This window comes from Taudactylus pleione, unplaced genomic scaffold, assembly GCF_031769625.1.
Source record: "Taudactylus pleione unplaced genomic scaffold, aTauple2 ptg000120l, whole genome shotgun sequence".
Lineage (NCBI taxonomy): Eukaryota > Metazoa > Chordata > Amphibia > Anura > Myobatrachidae > Taudactylus > Taudactylus pleione.
The window spans coordinates 8013602-8029268 of record NW_028284522.1 but is presented as its reverse complement, the minus strand read 5'-3'; the positions used below and the strand labels follow the sequence as shown (position 1 = coordinate 8029268).

At 41.4% G+C, this 15667-nt stretch overlaps 1 protein-coding gene across 1 annotated transcript in view; it reads right to left on the bottom strand.

Annotated features, from left to right (window-relative positions):
- Nucleotides 1–13466, bottom strand: part of LOC148524218 (transmembrane 4 L6 family member 4-like) — a 33217-nt gene extending 19751 nt beyond the window's left edge. The window contains exon 1 of the mRNA XM_088472096.1: nt 13293–13466. Within this exon, the coding sequence (XP_088328222.1) occupies nt 13293–13466 (174 nt within the window). The remainder of the gene's footprint in view (nt 1–13292) is intronic.
- Between the last annotated feature and the right edge of the window lie 2201 nt (nt 13467–15667).

Genomic DNA, 15667 nt, shown 5'->3' with positions numbered 1-15667 from the left:
CAGTGGCTAGATTAACTAAATATGAAGTTGCACTGCTGGCACCAATAAACGTGATACTTAAAAAGTGCAAAATATTGAATCTTGCTACATTACTTCCACAACAGTCAAAAGAAGGTAGGATAAATGGACATCACTATTACAGAAATACTGAGGGTGATAGTGAGGAAGCAGCAGATACTGAAAATACACAAACTTCTTTTGATTTTGAGCATGATTGCATTGAACTTATGAGGCAGGATGCACCTCTCTCACACATCACTGACATTCCATTGCCTGATGCTGATTTAAATCTTTATGTTGATGGTTCTAGGTATTATGTGGATGGCATCCCATACACAGGATGTAGCCACTGACACTGCGGTATTAATTAAGCAACCATTACCTAGTCACATGTCCGCACAAGAAGCTGAGATGAAAGCTCTCACACTGACCTGCATACATGCTGAAGGTCAGAAAGTAAATATTTACACAGATTCCAGATATGCCTATGGTATTGCTAATCTGCAAGAGCAGAGATTTTCCGGGTTCATCATGTAAACCAGTTAAGCATGCAGATCACATCAGGGCTTTGTTCACAGCCTTTCAGCTACCCTCCAGGCTTGCAGTGATTAAAATTAAGGCTCATACTCGAGACACTACCCGTGAAGCAGAGGGCAATAGACTGGTAGAACAGGCCACCAAGCAGGCCACCCTAATCCAACTGCCCCAGGGTGAGCCCACTTATGTGGTAACCCAATCCCCCAAGTTTGACAAAGCCACACTCCACCAGCTCCAGAAGCAGGCCTCAGATAAGGAAAAAAGGGCCTGGCTGATACAGTGAGCACAGGAAATACAGGGAGAGTGGTGCAGGGAGCACAGGAAATACAGGGAGAGTGGTACAATGGTCTGCCAAAAGCACTTTACCCTATTATGGCCCAAATTCAACATAGGAAAGTGCACATATCAAAGGATGCCATAGTAATGGAAACAGATAAGCATTGGATAGCACCAGGGTTTGCACAAGCAGGCTGCATAATCTGTGCCTTGAATAACCTGGGTAAGACTGTCCTAACTCCTCAGAGAAGTACACCCCAGACCCAATTTCCCATTCAGAGGATTCAAATAGACTTTATACAACTGCCCAAATGCTCCGGAACGGGCCACGTGCTTGTTTGTACCGATATATATAGTCACTGAACGGAGGCTTGGCCTTGTAGGTTTGCAAACGCCAAAAAATAATGTCAAATTTGATCTGCAGGTATGGTGTACCAGAAGCAATAGAAAGTGACAGAGGCACACACTTTACAGGGGAAATATTCCAGGCTTTGTTACAAGACCTACGTAAACATAGTTTCTGCTCTTCACACCCCCCACAGGTCACAGAGTTCCGGGTGTGTGGAACGTCTGAACTACACTTTAAAGTTAAAAATACAAAATATAATGGCAGAGACTAATTTGCTGTGGGTTTCATGTCTGCCAATAGCTCTGCATTCAGTCAGAAACACACCCAGGAAGGATACAGGGTTACCCCCTATGAAATACTGTCTGGATCTGCACACAGGCTAGGATGTTATTTTCCCCAGCAGTTGCAGCATTTGCATGGTGATTTATTAGGATATGTAAAACAGTTACATTGACAACTAACTGAAATACATGGTCAGGTGTTCTCTTCTATTGCAGACCCTAATTTCGATACAGGTACTCACAAATTTCCAACCAGGTGACTGGGTGGTCGTCAGAAAGCATGTCAGGAAATTTCCAGAACCACGCTTTGAGGGTCCATATCATGTCCTGCTGACAACAACCACCTCAAACTACAAGGAAAAAACACCTGGATTCATGCTTACCACTGCAAGATCTTCACCCAAGGGGAGTTGGAGTAATTTTAGATAATGAATAGATATATGTTGCTAGGCCCCAAGCCAGACAAAAGGGGATGCATACTTAGCTTTGCTTTTGTTATAATTTTTATTATAGCTTTCAGCTTTGAGGCTTTTATCACAAGCACTGACCAGGTCATAGTACAAAGAGTAGTACATCCAGAGAGAAGAGGGAACTCCACCATCAGCTGAATGAGGCATGGGATAACAAATTCATTTACATGCATCACATTGTGCCACAATTTGCCAATTCCACTAACTGTTGGGTGTGTACCCACTCTCCCATATCCTCAAAGACTATATCCTATGTAGCAGTCCCTGACTCCTGGGAGGAAAATAAACAGCTCTCCCAGAAGTATTTGGTAAAACAATCCAAGGTTGTATTGTTACCCAGAACCAAGGATGTCTATAACCGAAGTGCCCTGAATCTTGTTATAGTTGGATGGCTAAAGCCACCCTGGTGGAAGGCTGTCAGGGAAGCACCTCGTTACAAAGAGACTACACGGTTAGTTTGGGTAAATAACACACAAATATATGCCCAGGTATACAAGGGACCATTAGGCCAGATTATAGAAGGAACAAACCTTACCTTTATTGCTACACTTCAACGTCGTAACAGTACTGGCAACACATATCCCTCATTGACATTGGAAGGATCACCCTAGTGGGTGACTTAACTTAACAATCGTGTCAATATTACAGACTGTGATAATGCACAGAATTGTAACTGTACAAGCCCAGAGGAGGTATATGTACATTTATATGCCAAGAGAAGCACAGTTACTTCTGTATCTGACAGCAGAGGTCATTTGGTTGGGGCAGTTGACACTTCCTCCCTCTCTCTATTTTGTGTGTGGTTATAAAGCATATAAATTTCTACCTTTAGGAGGATAAGCCAGTTGCACCTTAGCAAGACTAAGTCCAGCTTCATGGATAATGAACACCATTGACATAACGAATAGCCCAGCTAATCATCGAGTAAGGAAAGATCTTGTAGTAAATAAAGCTCATGCCCATGATTTAGTATATGTACCATGGTATAAAAAGATGGGTTTAGCTTTGACAATAACTGGACTGAGTATAAAGAACGCTCACAATATAGAAGCTTTAGCTAAATTGTTTGATAATGTTACCGATAAATATTTGATGTGCTTGATATAATCACTAATGAACTACAATTCAAAGTAAAGATCATGGGACAGTTTAGTCTGGTCCTAGACTGTCTCACTGCTGCTCAGGGTGGCATGTGTCAAATAGTGGGATCGGCCTTTTGTAACTATATAGCTGACAACTTTTCTGACCCTATACATGAACATATGAAGAAAATCAAGGAACTGAAAGATCAGTTTAGAAAAGCACATAATGACCGAGAATATGATCTTGATGGTAACGGATGGTTCTCCTGGTTAAATCCAGCCAATTGGTTCAAAGGATTTGGTGGCTGGATATCAGGAATTCTTTCACTTATTGTTAGAGGCTTAGCTTTGCTTGTAATCATTTATATTGTTAGAAAGATTGTCATTTTGCTGATTAAGAAATTACTCACACTTAATTGTTGCTCTCCTAGGAAATCTGGACCTAACAACCTCATGTTCGCTGGCATACATGGTGATTTGGGTGAACAACACATCTACTTCCATACAGTAGACGATCTACGGGACACATGTAGCATTTGCGGAAGGAACATTGCACAAGAAAATGGAAGGACATGCGGACAATGCAGAACAATTGTTGACTCTCTGAGTGATGAAACATCATCTGGACATTAGACTAACTAGTTTTAGGGACGAAACTTGCATGTACGGAGGATAGGTCACACCTCCTTCAATGGGGGGGATCTTACATATGGGATCTGCAGCAGGGGTCTCATGTACGTATCTGTTCTTAGGATAGCTTAAGGACTTGACCCTAGTTAGGCAGTTGAGGGAAAGGTTAGGTTAATGAATAAAAGAAGGGATTGATAGAGTTAACATTATGGGGTCTATTTACTAAGCAGTGTTAGAAGAAGTGAAAAGTGAAGAGTGAAAAGTGATAAGGTACCAGCCAATCAGCTCCCAACTGTCCTTTTCCAAACACAGCCTGTGAGATGGCAGTTAGGAGCTGATTGGCTGGCACCTTATCACTTTTCACTCTTCACTTTTCACTTCTCCTAACACTGCTTAGTAAATAGACCCCTAAGTTCTGTATGTTTGGCTGCCATCTTGTATTATCAGCAGCCATCTTGTACCAGTTTGTGCTAAATGTTATTCATAAACCTATATCTTTGTCAGCTACATGACGTGCAAGAGACAATAACTGTTTAGAAATGTTGACAGACTCACTTACTTGCTAGCTATTTCTGAGAAACTATCTCAAGGATAGAACTGCGTGCACATTCCAATGCCAGGCACATCCAAGAACAATACTGAATGTACTGTAGCTTTCTGTAACTTTCTGCATCCTGCTTATCTTATTGGTAGGCAGAAAATCTAGTAGGTGGGTGTTAATAGACTTTTTTCAACTGTTACCAGAGTGCTATAAAATTGTAACTGAAATGAATACACATCAGAGAATATAACAACCACCCTTTGCTGTGTGTTGATTATTCTTTCCGAGCCGGCAGAAAACAACTGGTGAAGCCCAGAGAACCAGATTCATCAATTACTATAAGCCACAACTTGATTTTATAGACACTATTTATGGTTGTATACTAATATATGTTTAAGAGTATGGCAGCTCCATTTACAAGAAGTTTCAATAATCATTGAGCTTAAGTGAGAAAACACAAAGCTCAAATGAAAGTGCTCAGTATCCCAGATATCATTAATCAGGGTTATCCATCATATACCATACAGTTAGAGTCCCTATATGTGTTTCGCTGCGGCACACTTGAAAAATGACTGACCGCTTATTGTGTTAACAGAATGATGGTCTCACTCAGAATTTTCCTTAACACTGACATGTGAACACCTTTGTTATGCACACAAATGACTCCTATAGATTTAAGTATGTGTCTAGTTAGATTGTACAGGTTGAGTCTCCAATATCCAAAATGCTTGGGACCAGGGGTATTTTGAATATCGGAATATTCCGTATTTTGGAATATTTGCATAAAATAATGAAATATCTTGGGAATGGGACCCAAATTTAAACACTGAATGCATTTATGTTTTATATACACCTTATACACACAGCCTGAAGGTCATTTTATACTATATTTTTAATAATTTTGTGCATCAAACAAAGTTTGTGTACATTGAACCATAAGAAAGCAAAGGTTTCACTTTCTCAGTCATGCTAAAAATATTCTGTATTTCGGAATATTCCGTATTTCGGAATATTTGGATATGGGAGACTCAACCTGTACTGTATAAGCTAGAGATGTGCGCTGACTCCCGTGTTTTAGTTTTGGATCTGGATTTATCTTTGTGTTTCGCTTTTGGTTTTGCAAAACTACCCTCGAGTGTTTTGGTTTTGGATATGGATAAAAATCTAATAAAAAATTGATAGAAATCAATAAAAACAGGGAAAATATCCAAATCCAAAACCCAAGTTCGTTTTTTAAATCTGAGTTCCGAACCAGCAACAGATCTGAACCAGGACTCGGTTTGAACCGGGTCACAAAAGTGAATCCGAACCATGACCCAGTTCTACTCTGAACCCCTAAATTCAGGTGTGTTCTGATTTCAGAAATTCAGACACGCACATCTCTGTTTACTTATCATTGAAAATATAATTAAGGGATGCAGTTAAAATACAGACGGCCAGGATGCCATCTGTTGAAATCCCAGCGTCGGAATCCCAACTCGGGATTTAACATAGACGGCTAAATCCTGACGCCAGCCCACAGACTGACACCAGAAAACCGACAGACGGCATCCCGATCGAAGGTAGCTCGATCGGGATGCCTTCTGTCGAGAACTTAGCTGTTAGCCATGGGGGGTGGGGGGGAGGGTTAGCTTTAGGCACCATGGGGGGGGTTAAAGTTAGGCTTTGGTCTTCGGGGGAAGGTTAGGGTTAGGCTCCTCTGTGGGGGTTAGGGTTAGACATCACTGGTGGGGGTTAGGGTTAGGCGCCACTGGGGGGGTTAGGCACTAAGGGAGAGAGTTAGGTTTAGGCACCAAGGGGGGGTTTGGTTTAGGCACTAACGGGGAGGGTTAGGGTGCGGGGTGGGGAGGGTTAGGATTAGAGTACAAGAAGAGAAGTTTAGGGTTAGGGGCAGAAGAAGTGAGGATTAACATACTTACCCGACCCCTGTCAGGATTCCCAGTATCGGGATGCCGCTGTTGGCATTTTGACAGCAGGCATCCTGACTGCTGGGATTTCATACCCAATCCATAATTAAAATGTGCACTTTAATGTAGTAATTTTCAGAGCTTGAATACCCGCAAACAGGGGGAGAGCATACATACTACACACAGGACCCTGGTTGGCATTGAACCTATGACTTAATGCTGGGAAGCAGAAAAGCTGTCCACTGCATTATTTGCCCACTTTGCTATGGATCCTCCTCTTGATGATCCAGGAAATTGTTTTAAACCTATGCTCTTGTACACATGGGCAAGTCGGAACAGGAAAGTAGGATTGGAACTCAAATGCTGTGCATACACTATATAATTACCAGACATCTGTCCAATCTGACTGGCTGGAATGTAAACCTGATAATGTATGGAAGCAAAAGAAATTCTACCATAGGGTCCTAAATACTGGAAAATTGGCAAAAATTATTATTCAAATTGAATAAATTTGTTTGTTTTAACTAGAGATGAGCGGGTTCGGATCTCAGAGATCCGAACCCACCCGAATTTTGAGATCTGGGGTGAGAATCAAACGTGTGCTCGGTTCCTCCGCCGGCCCCAGATCTCAAGCCGAAGCAAAACAATAGAGACGAAATCTCGTGGCTCGCTAGCTTTCGTCTCTATGATCTATGTAGTATAAAGGGACCATGCGGCGGATGCCATTTCACTCCATCTGTGTAGACTGAACAGGTAGGGTGGGTAGTGTAGGGGTGGGAGAGGTGCTGGTGCTGTGCTGTCTGCTGTGTCCTGGGCTGGTGCTGATCCATTCTGGGTTGGTGCTGTGCTGTCTGCTGTGTTCATCTGGGCTGTTGCTGATCCATCTGGGCTGGTGCTGTGCTATCTGCTGCATCCATTTGGGCTGGTGCTGATCCATTTGGGCTGGTGCTGTTCTGTCTGGTGCTGTACTGTCTGCTGTATCCTGGGCTTGTGCTGATCCATTCTGGGCAGGTGCTGTGCTCTCTGCTGTATCCATCTGCGCTGGTGCTGATCCATCTGGGCCGGTGCTGTGCTGTCTGCTGCGTCCATCTGGGCCTAAGTTCTGGACCGTCAAAAAAAAATAGAAATATATATTGTCAATTTATCTTCTGTGTAAGTGTGTGCGTGTTAGGCTTAGCCATACAAGATACAGCAACGCTATCTAGTGCTGCCAAACTCCAGTCAACATCAATCTGTGCTCTGGGCCCAAGTTCTGGACCGTCCCAAAAAAATAAAAATATATATTGTCAATTTATCTTATGTGTGTGTGTGCGTGTTAGGCTTAGCCACACAAGATACAGCAATGCAACCTAGTGCTGCCCAGCTCCAGTCGTCATCAATCGGTGCTCTGTGCCCAAATTCTGGACCTGCAAAAAAATAAAAATAAATTGTCTTTTTTTGTGTAATATTTGTCTGTGTGTGTGTGTGTGCGTAATAGGCTTAGCCGCACAAGATACAGCAAGCAATGCAAATTGCAACCTAGTACAGCCCAACTCCAGTCGTCATCAATCTGTGCTCTGGGCCCAAGTTCTGGACCTGAAAAAAAATAAAAATAAATTGTCTTTTTTTGTCTAAAATTTGTCTGTGTGTGTGTGTGCGTGTTAGGCTTAGCCGCACAAGATACAGCCAGCAATGCAAGTTGCCACCTAGTGCTGACTGACTCCAGTCGTCATCAATCTGTGCTCTGGGCCCAAGTTCTGGACCTGAAAAAAATCAAAATAAATTGTCTTTTTTGTCTAATATTTGTGTGCGTGTTAGGCTTAACCGCACAAGTTACAGCAAGTCAGCAACGCAACCTAGTGCTGCCTGACTCCAGTCATCATCAATCTGTGCTCTGGGCCCAAGCTCTGGACCTGAAAAAAAATATATATATATTGTCAATTTATTTAATTTCATTTATTTTATTTTATTTATTTACGTGTGTGAATTTTGTAACCGCACCTTGGCTACACTATTGGTGCTTGTGACACTGCTTCAACACCGCAGAAAATATGGAGGGCTGTCACATGACAGCAGAGCAAGGCCAAGAACCACATGTTGTAGCTGCCGCCAGCAGTGCAAGGCCATCAACTTCCTCGTCCTCTATGAAGGCCCATGCCCCAGGGCTTAAGTCATGCCATCTATATGGTAAAGCTAATTATACTGAAGTTAAGAAAAAAATATTGAAAGGGAAATTGCCTTTAGATTAAAAAAAAAGGAAAGGATAAGGCCTTGGCCTTTATTTATGATGACTGCTGGTTCTGATTCTGATAGCCCTTCTGCTTGTAGTAGTAGTGGTGGTGGTACCATTAAAAGGATGTCCTTTGTGTAAGTAAGGCAACAGCTGTTGCCCATGGATTGAAAAAGCCAAAGCCCATTGTTGTCATGCCGGGGCAAAAAACAAAAAAATCCACTTCTCACGTGTAGAATTATTTCAGACCCAATCCGGACAACAGTTGTCAAGCCATATGTAACCGTTGCCAAGCAAGAGTGAGTAGAGGGAGCGACCTACACCACCTAGGAACCTCCTCCTTGTTACATAACTTAGAACGCATTCATCAAATATCAAAGTGTAGGTCGTCATCGGGAGTAGTCCTGCTGCATCCAATGTTGTTATTCAAAGCATGATTGATTCCTTTCCTATCTGTGATTCCTCAGAAGGATATTCGATGACTATGCCTGGTGCTGCTGCTATTGCTGTGAGTGGATCTTCATCCCAGAAGGGGACCAGGAGAAAGACAACTTGTAGTGTATCCTCCAAAAAACAATTAACTGTAAAACAATCGTTTGCAAGGGCAAACAAGTATGACAGCAATCACAAATTTGCACAGCGGATTACTGATGCCATAACAGCTATTCTGGTATTAGATGTGCATCCACTATCCGCCATTACTGCAGTGGGTTTTCAACAGTTAATTGATGTTCTGTGTCCTCGCTACCAAATCCCTTCTAGATTCCACTTTGCTAGAACAGCAATTCCAAGTCTGTACAAGGACATTAAAAAAAACCCTTATTAATGTCCTCAGAAATGCTGTTGTACCCACTATCCACTTGACCACTGATATGTGGACAAGTGGGACAAGGCAAACTAAGGATTACATGACTGTGACAGCCCACTGGGTAGGTGTATTGCCTACAACAGCAACAGCAGCAGAAACATCTACCAAAAGACAGCTGATACAGAGGCAGGCTACTCTTTGTATAACTGGTTTCACTAAGAGGCATACCGCTGAGAACCTTAGAAAAACTCAGGGAAATCATTGCTAAATGGTTTACCCCACTTGGACTCTCCTCGGATTTGTGATTTCGGACAATGCCACCAATATTGTGAGAGCATTACATGTGGGCAAATTCAAACACGTCCCAAGTTTTGCTCACACAATTAATTTGGTGGTGCAACATTTTTTTAAAAATGACAGGGGCGTGTAGGAGATGCTCTTGGTGGCCTGCAAAATATCCAGACATTTTAGACATTCGGCGACCGCTTGTCGAAGATTGAATGACTAGCAGGTACAGTTAAATTTGTCCTTCCATCATCTGAAGCAAGAGGTAGTAACTCAGTGGAATTCTACCCTCTATATGCTTCAGCGGATGGAGGAACAGCAAAAGGCCATCCAGGGCTATACAACGGCCTATGACATAGGCCGTGGACGGGGAATGCACCTTACTCAAGTGCAGTGGAAAATAATTTCCATGTTGTGCAAGGTTCTCAAACCCTTTGAACTTGCCACACGTGAAGTTCAGACACTGCCAGCTTGAGTCAGGTCATTCCCCTCATCATACTTTTGCAAAAACAACTGGAGAAACTAAAGGAGGAAATGAAATGGAGTGATTGCGCAAGGTATGTTGGATCAAGCCCTTGATTCACTTTACCAGGATCCAAGAGTCGTCAATCTATTGAAATCTGAAAAATATATTTTAGCGACCATTCTGGATCCTAGGTTTAAGTCCTACCTTGTGAGTTTTTTTTCCAACAGACCGAAATCTAAAACTATGCAAAGAGCTGTTAGTAAAAAAATTGTCAGCTGCAGCTGCATGTGAAATGCCATCATCTCCTTCAGTTTCTGCAGCTGCCAGGAAAAAACAAAATGTTCCTTACAGAATGCCTGCTGGTCATGCAGATCATTCACCAAAAAATAACATCTGGTCGGGCCTGAGAGAATTGCCTACAGTGACATGTCTTCTACCGTGACTATGTGTGATATGGTCTCCATTCACAGAATGGTGGATGACTATTTCAGAGATAACATCCTAATAGGCATGTCAGACAGTCCCTTTCAGTACTAGCAGGAAAAAGAGGCAATTTGGAGGCCCATACACAAACTAGCTTTGCATTATTTAAATTGCCCACCCTCCAGTGTGTACTCCGAAAGAGTTTTCAGTGCAGCTGGCGACCTTGTCAGTGATCGGTGTAGGAGGTTACTTCCTCAAAATGTGGAAAAGATGATGTTCATTAAAATGAATTACAAATTCCATGAGGAAGACCTCTACCAACAATTACATAAAAAAATTACCGAGGCGCCTATGGTGGATTCCAGTGGGGATGAATTAATATTGTGTGTAGAAGAGGATGTACACACTGATGGGGTTGACGAGGACGAGGACGAGGACAACTTGTAATGTAAGGTCAGTTTGTGTATGGGATAATTTTCATTTCCATGTCCAATGCACATTGCAGCTTGTTTTATGCGGGTCCAAGCAAACCAATCATTTCAGCCACAATTGGCAGTCCATGTCGCTGAAATGATTGGTTTGTTAAATTGTGAATGTCCTGTTTCGTATACAACATAAGGGTGGGTGGGAGGGCCAAAGGACTATTCCATCTTGCACCTTTTTCCATTCCATTATGTGCTGGTTGGGGCATTGCTGCCTGACATTTTAAATTAATGTTATGGTTGGTTTAGGAACCAATGATTTATTTTTTAATTAATTTATTATCAAGTTTACAGCAAGGAGCTGCACCAATTAATTTATTTTTATTATTGATTATTCAGCCCGAGGCTGCACCAATGAATTGTTTTTAAATGTATTTATTATCAATTTTACAGCCAGGGGCTGCACCAACTAGTATCAACTATCAATTCTTCAATCATCAAGGTTATCCCAACCATCATCTTTGCACAGTCCTCAACTCTATTAATAATTATATCAATCAGTTTTGAGCCAGCAAGCTGGATGCAACCTTTTGGCCCTTTAACTAGATAATAAAATCAATATTGTGAGCTGTGAGGTGGTCAAAATTGACTGGAAACGAGTGGAAATTAATGTTATTGAGGTTATTAATACTGTAGGACCAAAAAAGGCCCATTTTATGTGATTTTAGCTGTTTTTTTTTTATTTTTTTTAAGAAAAAATCCAGATCCAAAACCAAAACACGAAAACAAAACACAGAGGTGAGGTTTTGGTAAAACCAATCCAGATCCAAAATCAGGGGAGTTCCAGATCCAAAACCAAAACCAAAAACACGGTGGTCAGCGCACATCTCTAGTTTAAACCAATTTTTCTGAATGACCAGTTTTCCAGTGTTTGTGCTAAATTGTCAATTGTCATTTGCTCCCATGCACTACCAGATTTTCATTCCAACCAGCCGGATTGGACAGATAATTGTATAGTGTATGCCCAGCAAAGAAAGACTTTAATAATAATAATAATAATAATAATAATAATAATAATAATAATAGTCTTACCTCCACTCCCTGACTAAAAAGATAAATTGGACCTGTCTACCTGTCATCTATGATATTCTTTAGGTTATTTCTATAGCCCAAACTGAAAAATGATCTGACCATAATGAAACTGTGCACAGTGACAAAAGAAGCTAGACCCCTTGCATTGTGACATGGTTTATCCAGGTGCAAATTTGAACTGTTTGGATGGATTTGCGCCTCACTTTAATGAGGCCTTTGTTGCCACTCCTTAGTAAATGGAAGGGCAAAAATAGGACACAAGGAACTTGAATAACAAAATATGCCTATTTTATTTACCCATATAGCACATACATGAATGCGCACATTTCACTTCTGGGAACTGTCATAGTAAAACCAATCTTGGACTACTTATGAGGGATTACAAGCCCAACTTAACATGCACATGGTAGAAAGAGTAAAAACTTCAGCTGCCTAATATAATTTTAGGGACATTCAATTATTAAATTACAGTAGGTTGAACTTTTTGCTTTTTCAAATAGGACTAAATAACAATAACATGAGATAAAGACTCGGGACTGTGAATTTTGTGTGTGCACATTACAAGAATAATGTGTGCACAGAGCTCCACCTATGACATGAAACAGCTTTTTGCAACGCTGCAAACATCGAAATCTCAATAAGTAGATCCCTGCTGTTTCAATAAGATCAAGAACATTTGCAGCAAAAATCAGTTAAAAACATTTCCAGCAAGACCAATACACCATCTAACCTTATAGTTATATCAATTTGAGGCTTATTGGTATTTTTTACTATCTGTAACTGAATAATTGCTCTTTTAATTGAAGGCTAATTTTAAATCTGGAACATTGGTCCAAGCTGATAAATCTTCCGAATCTTCAACATGTTCCGTTTGTTGCATTTGGCACGCGTGCCGGGTATTGCTGACACATGGACAAGACAGGCTATAATCGAAGCCCGTATCCGGGCAAGGGAATGTTGATAAATGATACACTAAAATTGTTTCTTATTGCAGCAATATGTGGCGATAAGAAATGATAATTAATGGGGGAAATTTCATAATATTACTAAATCATTCCCTTTATGATAGATACCGCATTGCCTTGTTAAAAAAATGTTTTCTAGTGGTGCCAACTACTAGTTATAGTGTACAGTATATACAACCTAAGTTGGCTATAGCTTAATATTTAGCAATAGCAAAGTGATCTATAGATATTAATTACTATTCACTGAGTGTTTGAGGACAGACAGCAGGTCAGACAAAGCCTTACACATGACCCTTGGACCAGAGACTGCACTGGTCCCAATAACCATTTAGATTTATCCCCATAGCACATAGTTTTATTTTGGTATGGCATCTCATACATGCTCAGTGAATTTGGCCTTAGATAGTTTACGGTAAACTGTTTACCCGATTTACCGGAGCGCTCCCCCCATCAGTTATGTTAGCCCTTATTGGAGACTCCACTTTGGAACCTTAAGCCACCCGAAAACTACATTTTTAATTCAAACACACAAGTAAATGATGCACTCACCAGAACTCCAGACCCTGCGAGTCCCCCAAGGTAAAAGACTTCATCCGAAATGTGACCAGTGCTGCTTGCTACCTTTCCACCTGGGAAAAACAGTAAGATATTTGCCAGAACACACAGTATAGCTAAGGGGATCAAGGTGATGCCCAAGCACTTCGCACAGCCCCCGGAACACATGACTGAAGACAGTAAAAGAACTTTTCCAAATGAAAGATTTTGAACCCTCAGCAACTAGGTCAGTGCTGGGCGAGTTGGTCCAATGTAATGTAATCCTTTAGCGGTAGAGCTCACTGTGGTCTCTGGTTTTATGGTGATGTGGTCATTAAAGTCACACAGCTAGATGATCAAAATCTATGAGATAATGTAAAGTGCAATAATTTGTCATGACAACTAATAACCCTGTTAATATTCTACTGAAGCCTTAAGGACACTCCCAAAATGTTTCCTTTGTCAGAGAACAGAATATTGCAATATCTCATCAAAACCTGAAAGACATTAGTATTGCTTTCCACAAGCTCATCGCTTTTGTACTGTGTTATGGAACAGGGAGGAAGGTTCTTTGCCTGTTTTTTTTGTTGTCATAGCTAGGTAATTACAATTTTGGATGCAATGGAATGGATATTAGTATAAATTATTATTATTATTATTATTATTATTAATAACAGTTTCTTATATAGTGCAGCATATTCCGTTGCGCTTTACAAATGGAAATAACATTAATAGAACCACACTTAATAGTAACAGACAGACATAAAGGTAAGAGGGCCCTGCTCGCAAGCTTACAATCTATAGGATAAATGAGGTGTTATTAGATTTCTTTAATATGCTCTTTGATCTTTATTATTACAATTCCATACATTATACTTTAGTTTTAAAGATACTGAACTGGGTACAGTGGAATGCTCCATCACGCATTGCTAATCATATAGACCAGTTTGAAACAGTTGATGGGATTATTATAATATTTATTTTACTTGCAAGCACAAAAGCTGGGTACACACTAGATTACGTGTATACCCACCTTCCAGCAGATGCGATGGAACAACATATCGTGCAGTCCGTACGCACCACACGATCTGGTGAACGGCCGCACGATATGTAATTACACCACAGCATCCAAATGCATGGGGTAGTCAGTCAGATCCTCAGATTGAGCAGCATGTACGGCAGATCTGAGGATGTGACAGACAACCCCTTGGGAGTGCACTTCTAGTGTACACACTGGTTTAATTGGAATGATTTGTCGTTCCAATCTGTCGGAAATTGACAAATAATTTAAAAAATCGTCTAGTGTGTATCCAGCTTTACTTATCTGAGTTCTGACTCAATATATTACTGTGCAGACCAGCTATTCTGTCAGGTTCCATAGTAATTGTAAAAATGAGGAAAGGGAAAAATGGGGAAGGATTGTCGCACAGGCGTGTATCAGTATGACATGAACTAATTAGTAAATGAAAACCACTATTCCTGGTATGTTATGTTGAATTTAAATACTATTTGGTAGTGGTGGTGCTCTCTAGAGTTGAAAGCTACTGAGAATGCAAATAAAGAGGAAAATAAACTCTGTTATGTGAGCACTCTTGATACTGAATAATTATATATCTAAAACATAACTTTTAATTAGAGATGTGCGCCGACCCCCGTGTTTTGGTTTTGGATCTGGATCTCCCCTGGTTTTGGATCTGGATTGGTTTTGCCAAAACCTCACCTCCGTGTTTTGTTTTCGTGTTTTTTTTGTTTTTGTTTTGGATCTGGATTTTTTCTTAAAAAATAAAAAGTACCAGCTAAAATCACATAAAATGGGCCTTTTTTTGTTCCTACAGTATTAATAACCTCAATAACATTTATTTCCACTCGTTTCCAGTAGAGATGAGCGGTTCGGATTCTGCGGAATCCGAACCACTCCGAACATAGGGGATCCGAGTCAACCCGAACCCTGTACGGGTGTTCACCGCCTGACTCGGATCCCCGTTCGGGGCCGAACGGCGGCCGCCTGATGTCGGATTCTCACTAGAGAATCCGACATCAGGGATCCTATTGTGTAGGGCAGACCGCTGTGATAGCGGTCAGCCCTACACAGACACAAACACACAGCCGCCAGCGGCAGCTGTGTGTTTGGTACAGCAGCCAATGAGAGTCACACAGACTCTCATTGGCTGCTGCATGGAGGGAGCCAGCTGGAGCTCACTCAGGAGCTCTGTCTTCTGGCTCCCTCCTCAGCGCGTGGCAGCAGAGCGGACGGCGCGGGAGCGTAGATTCAGGTAAGGTTTTTTTTTTTTTACGTGTGTAAGGGCCGGGGGCGCTACTGAGGTGGTCTGCTACTGGGGGGTCTGCTACTGGGGGTGCGGGGGGGCCATACTACTGGGGGTGCCTGCTAC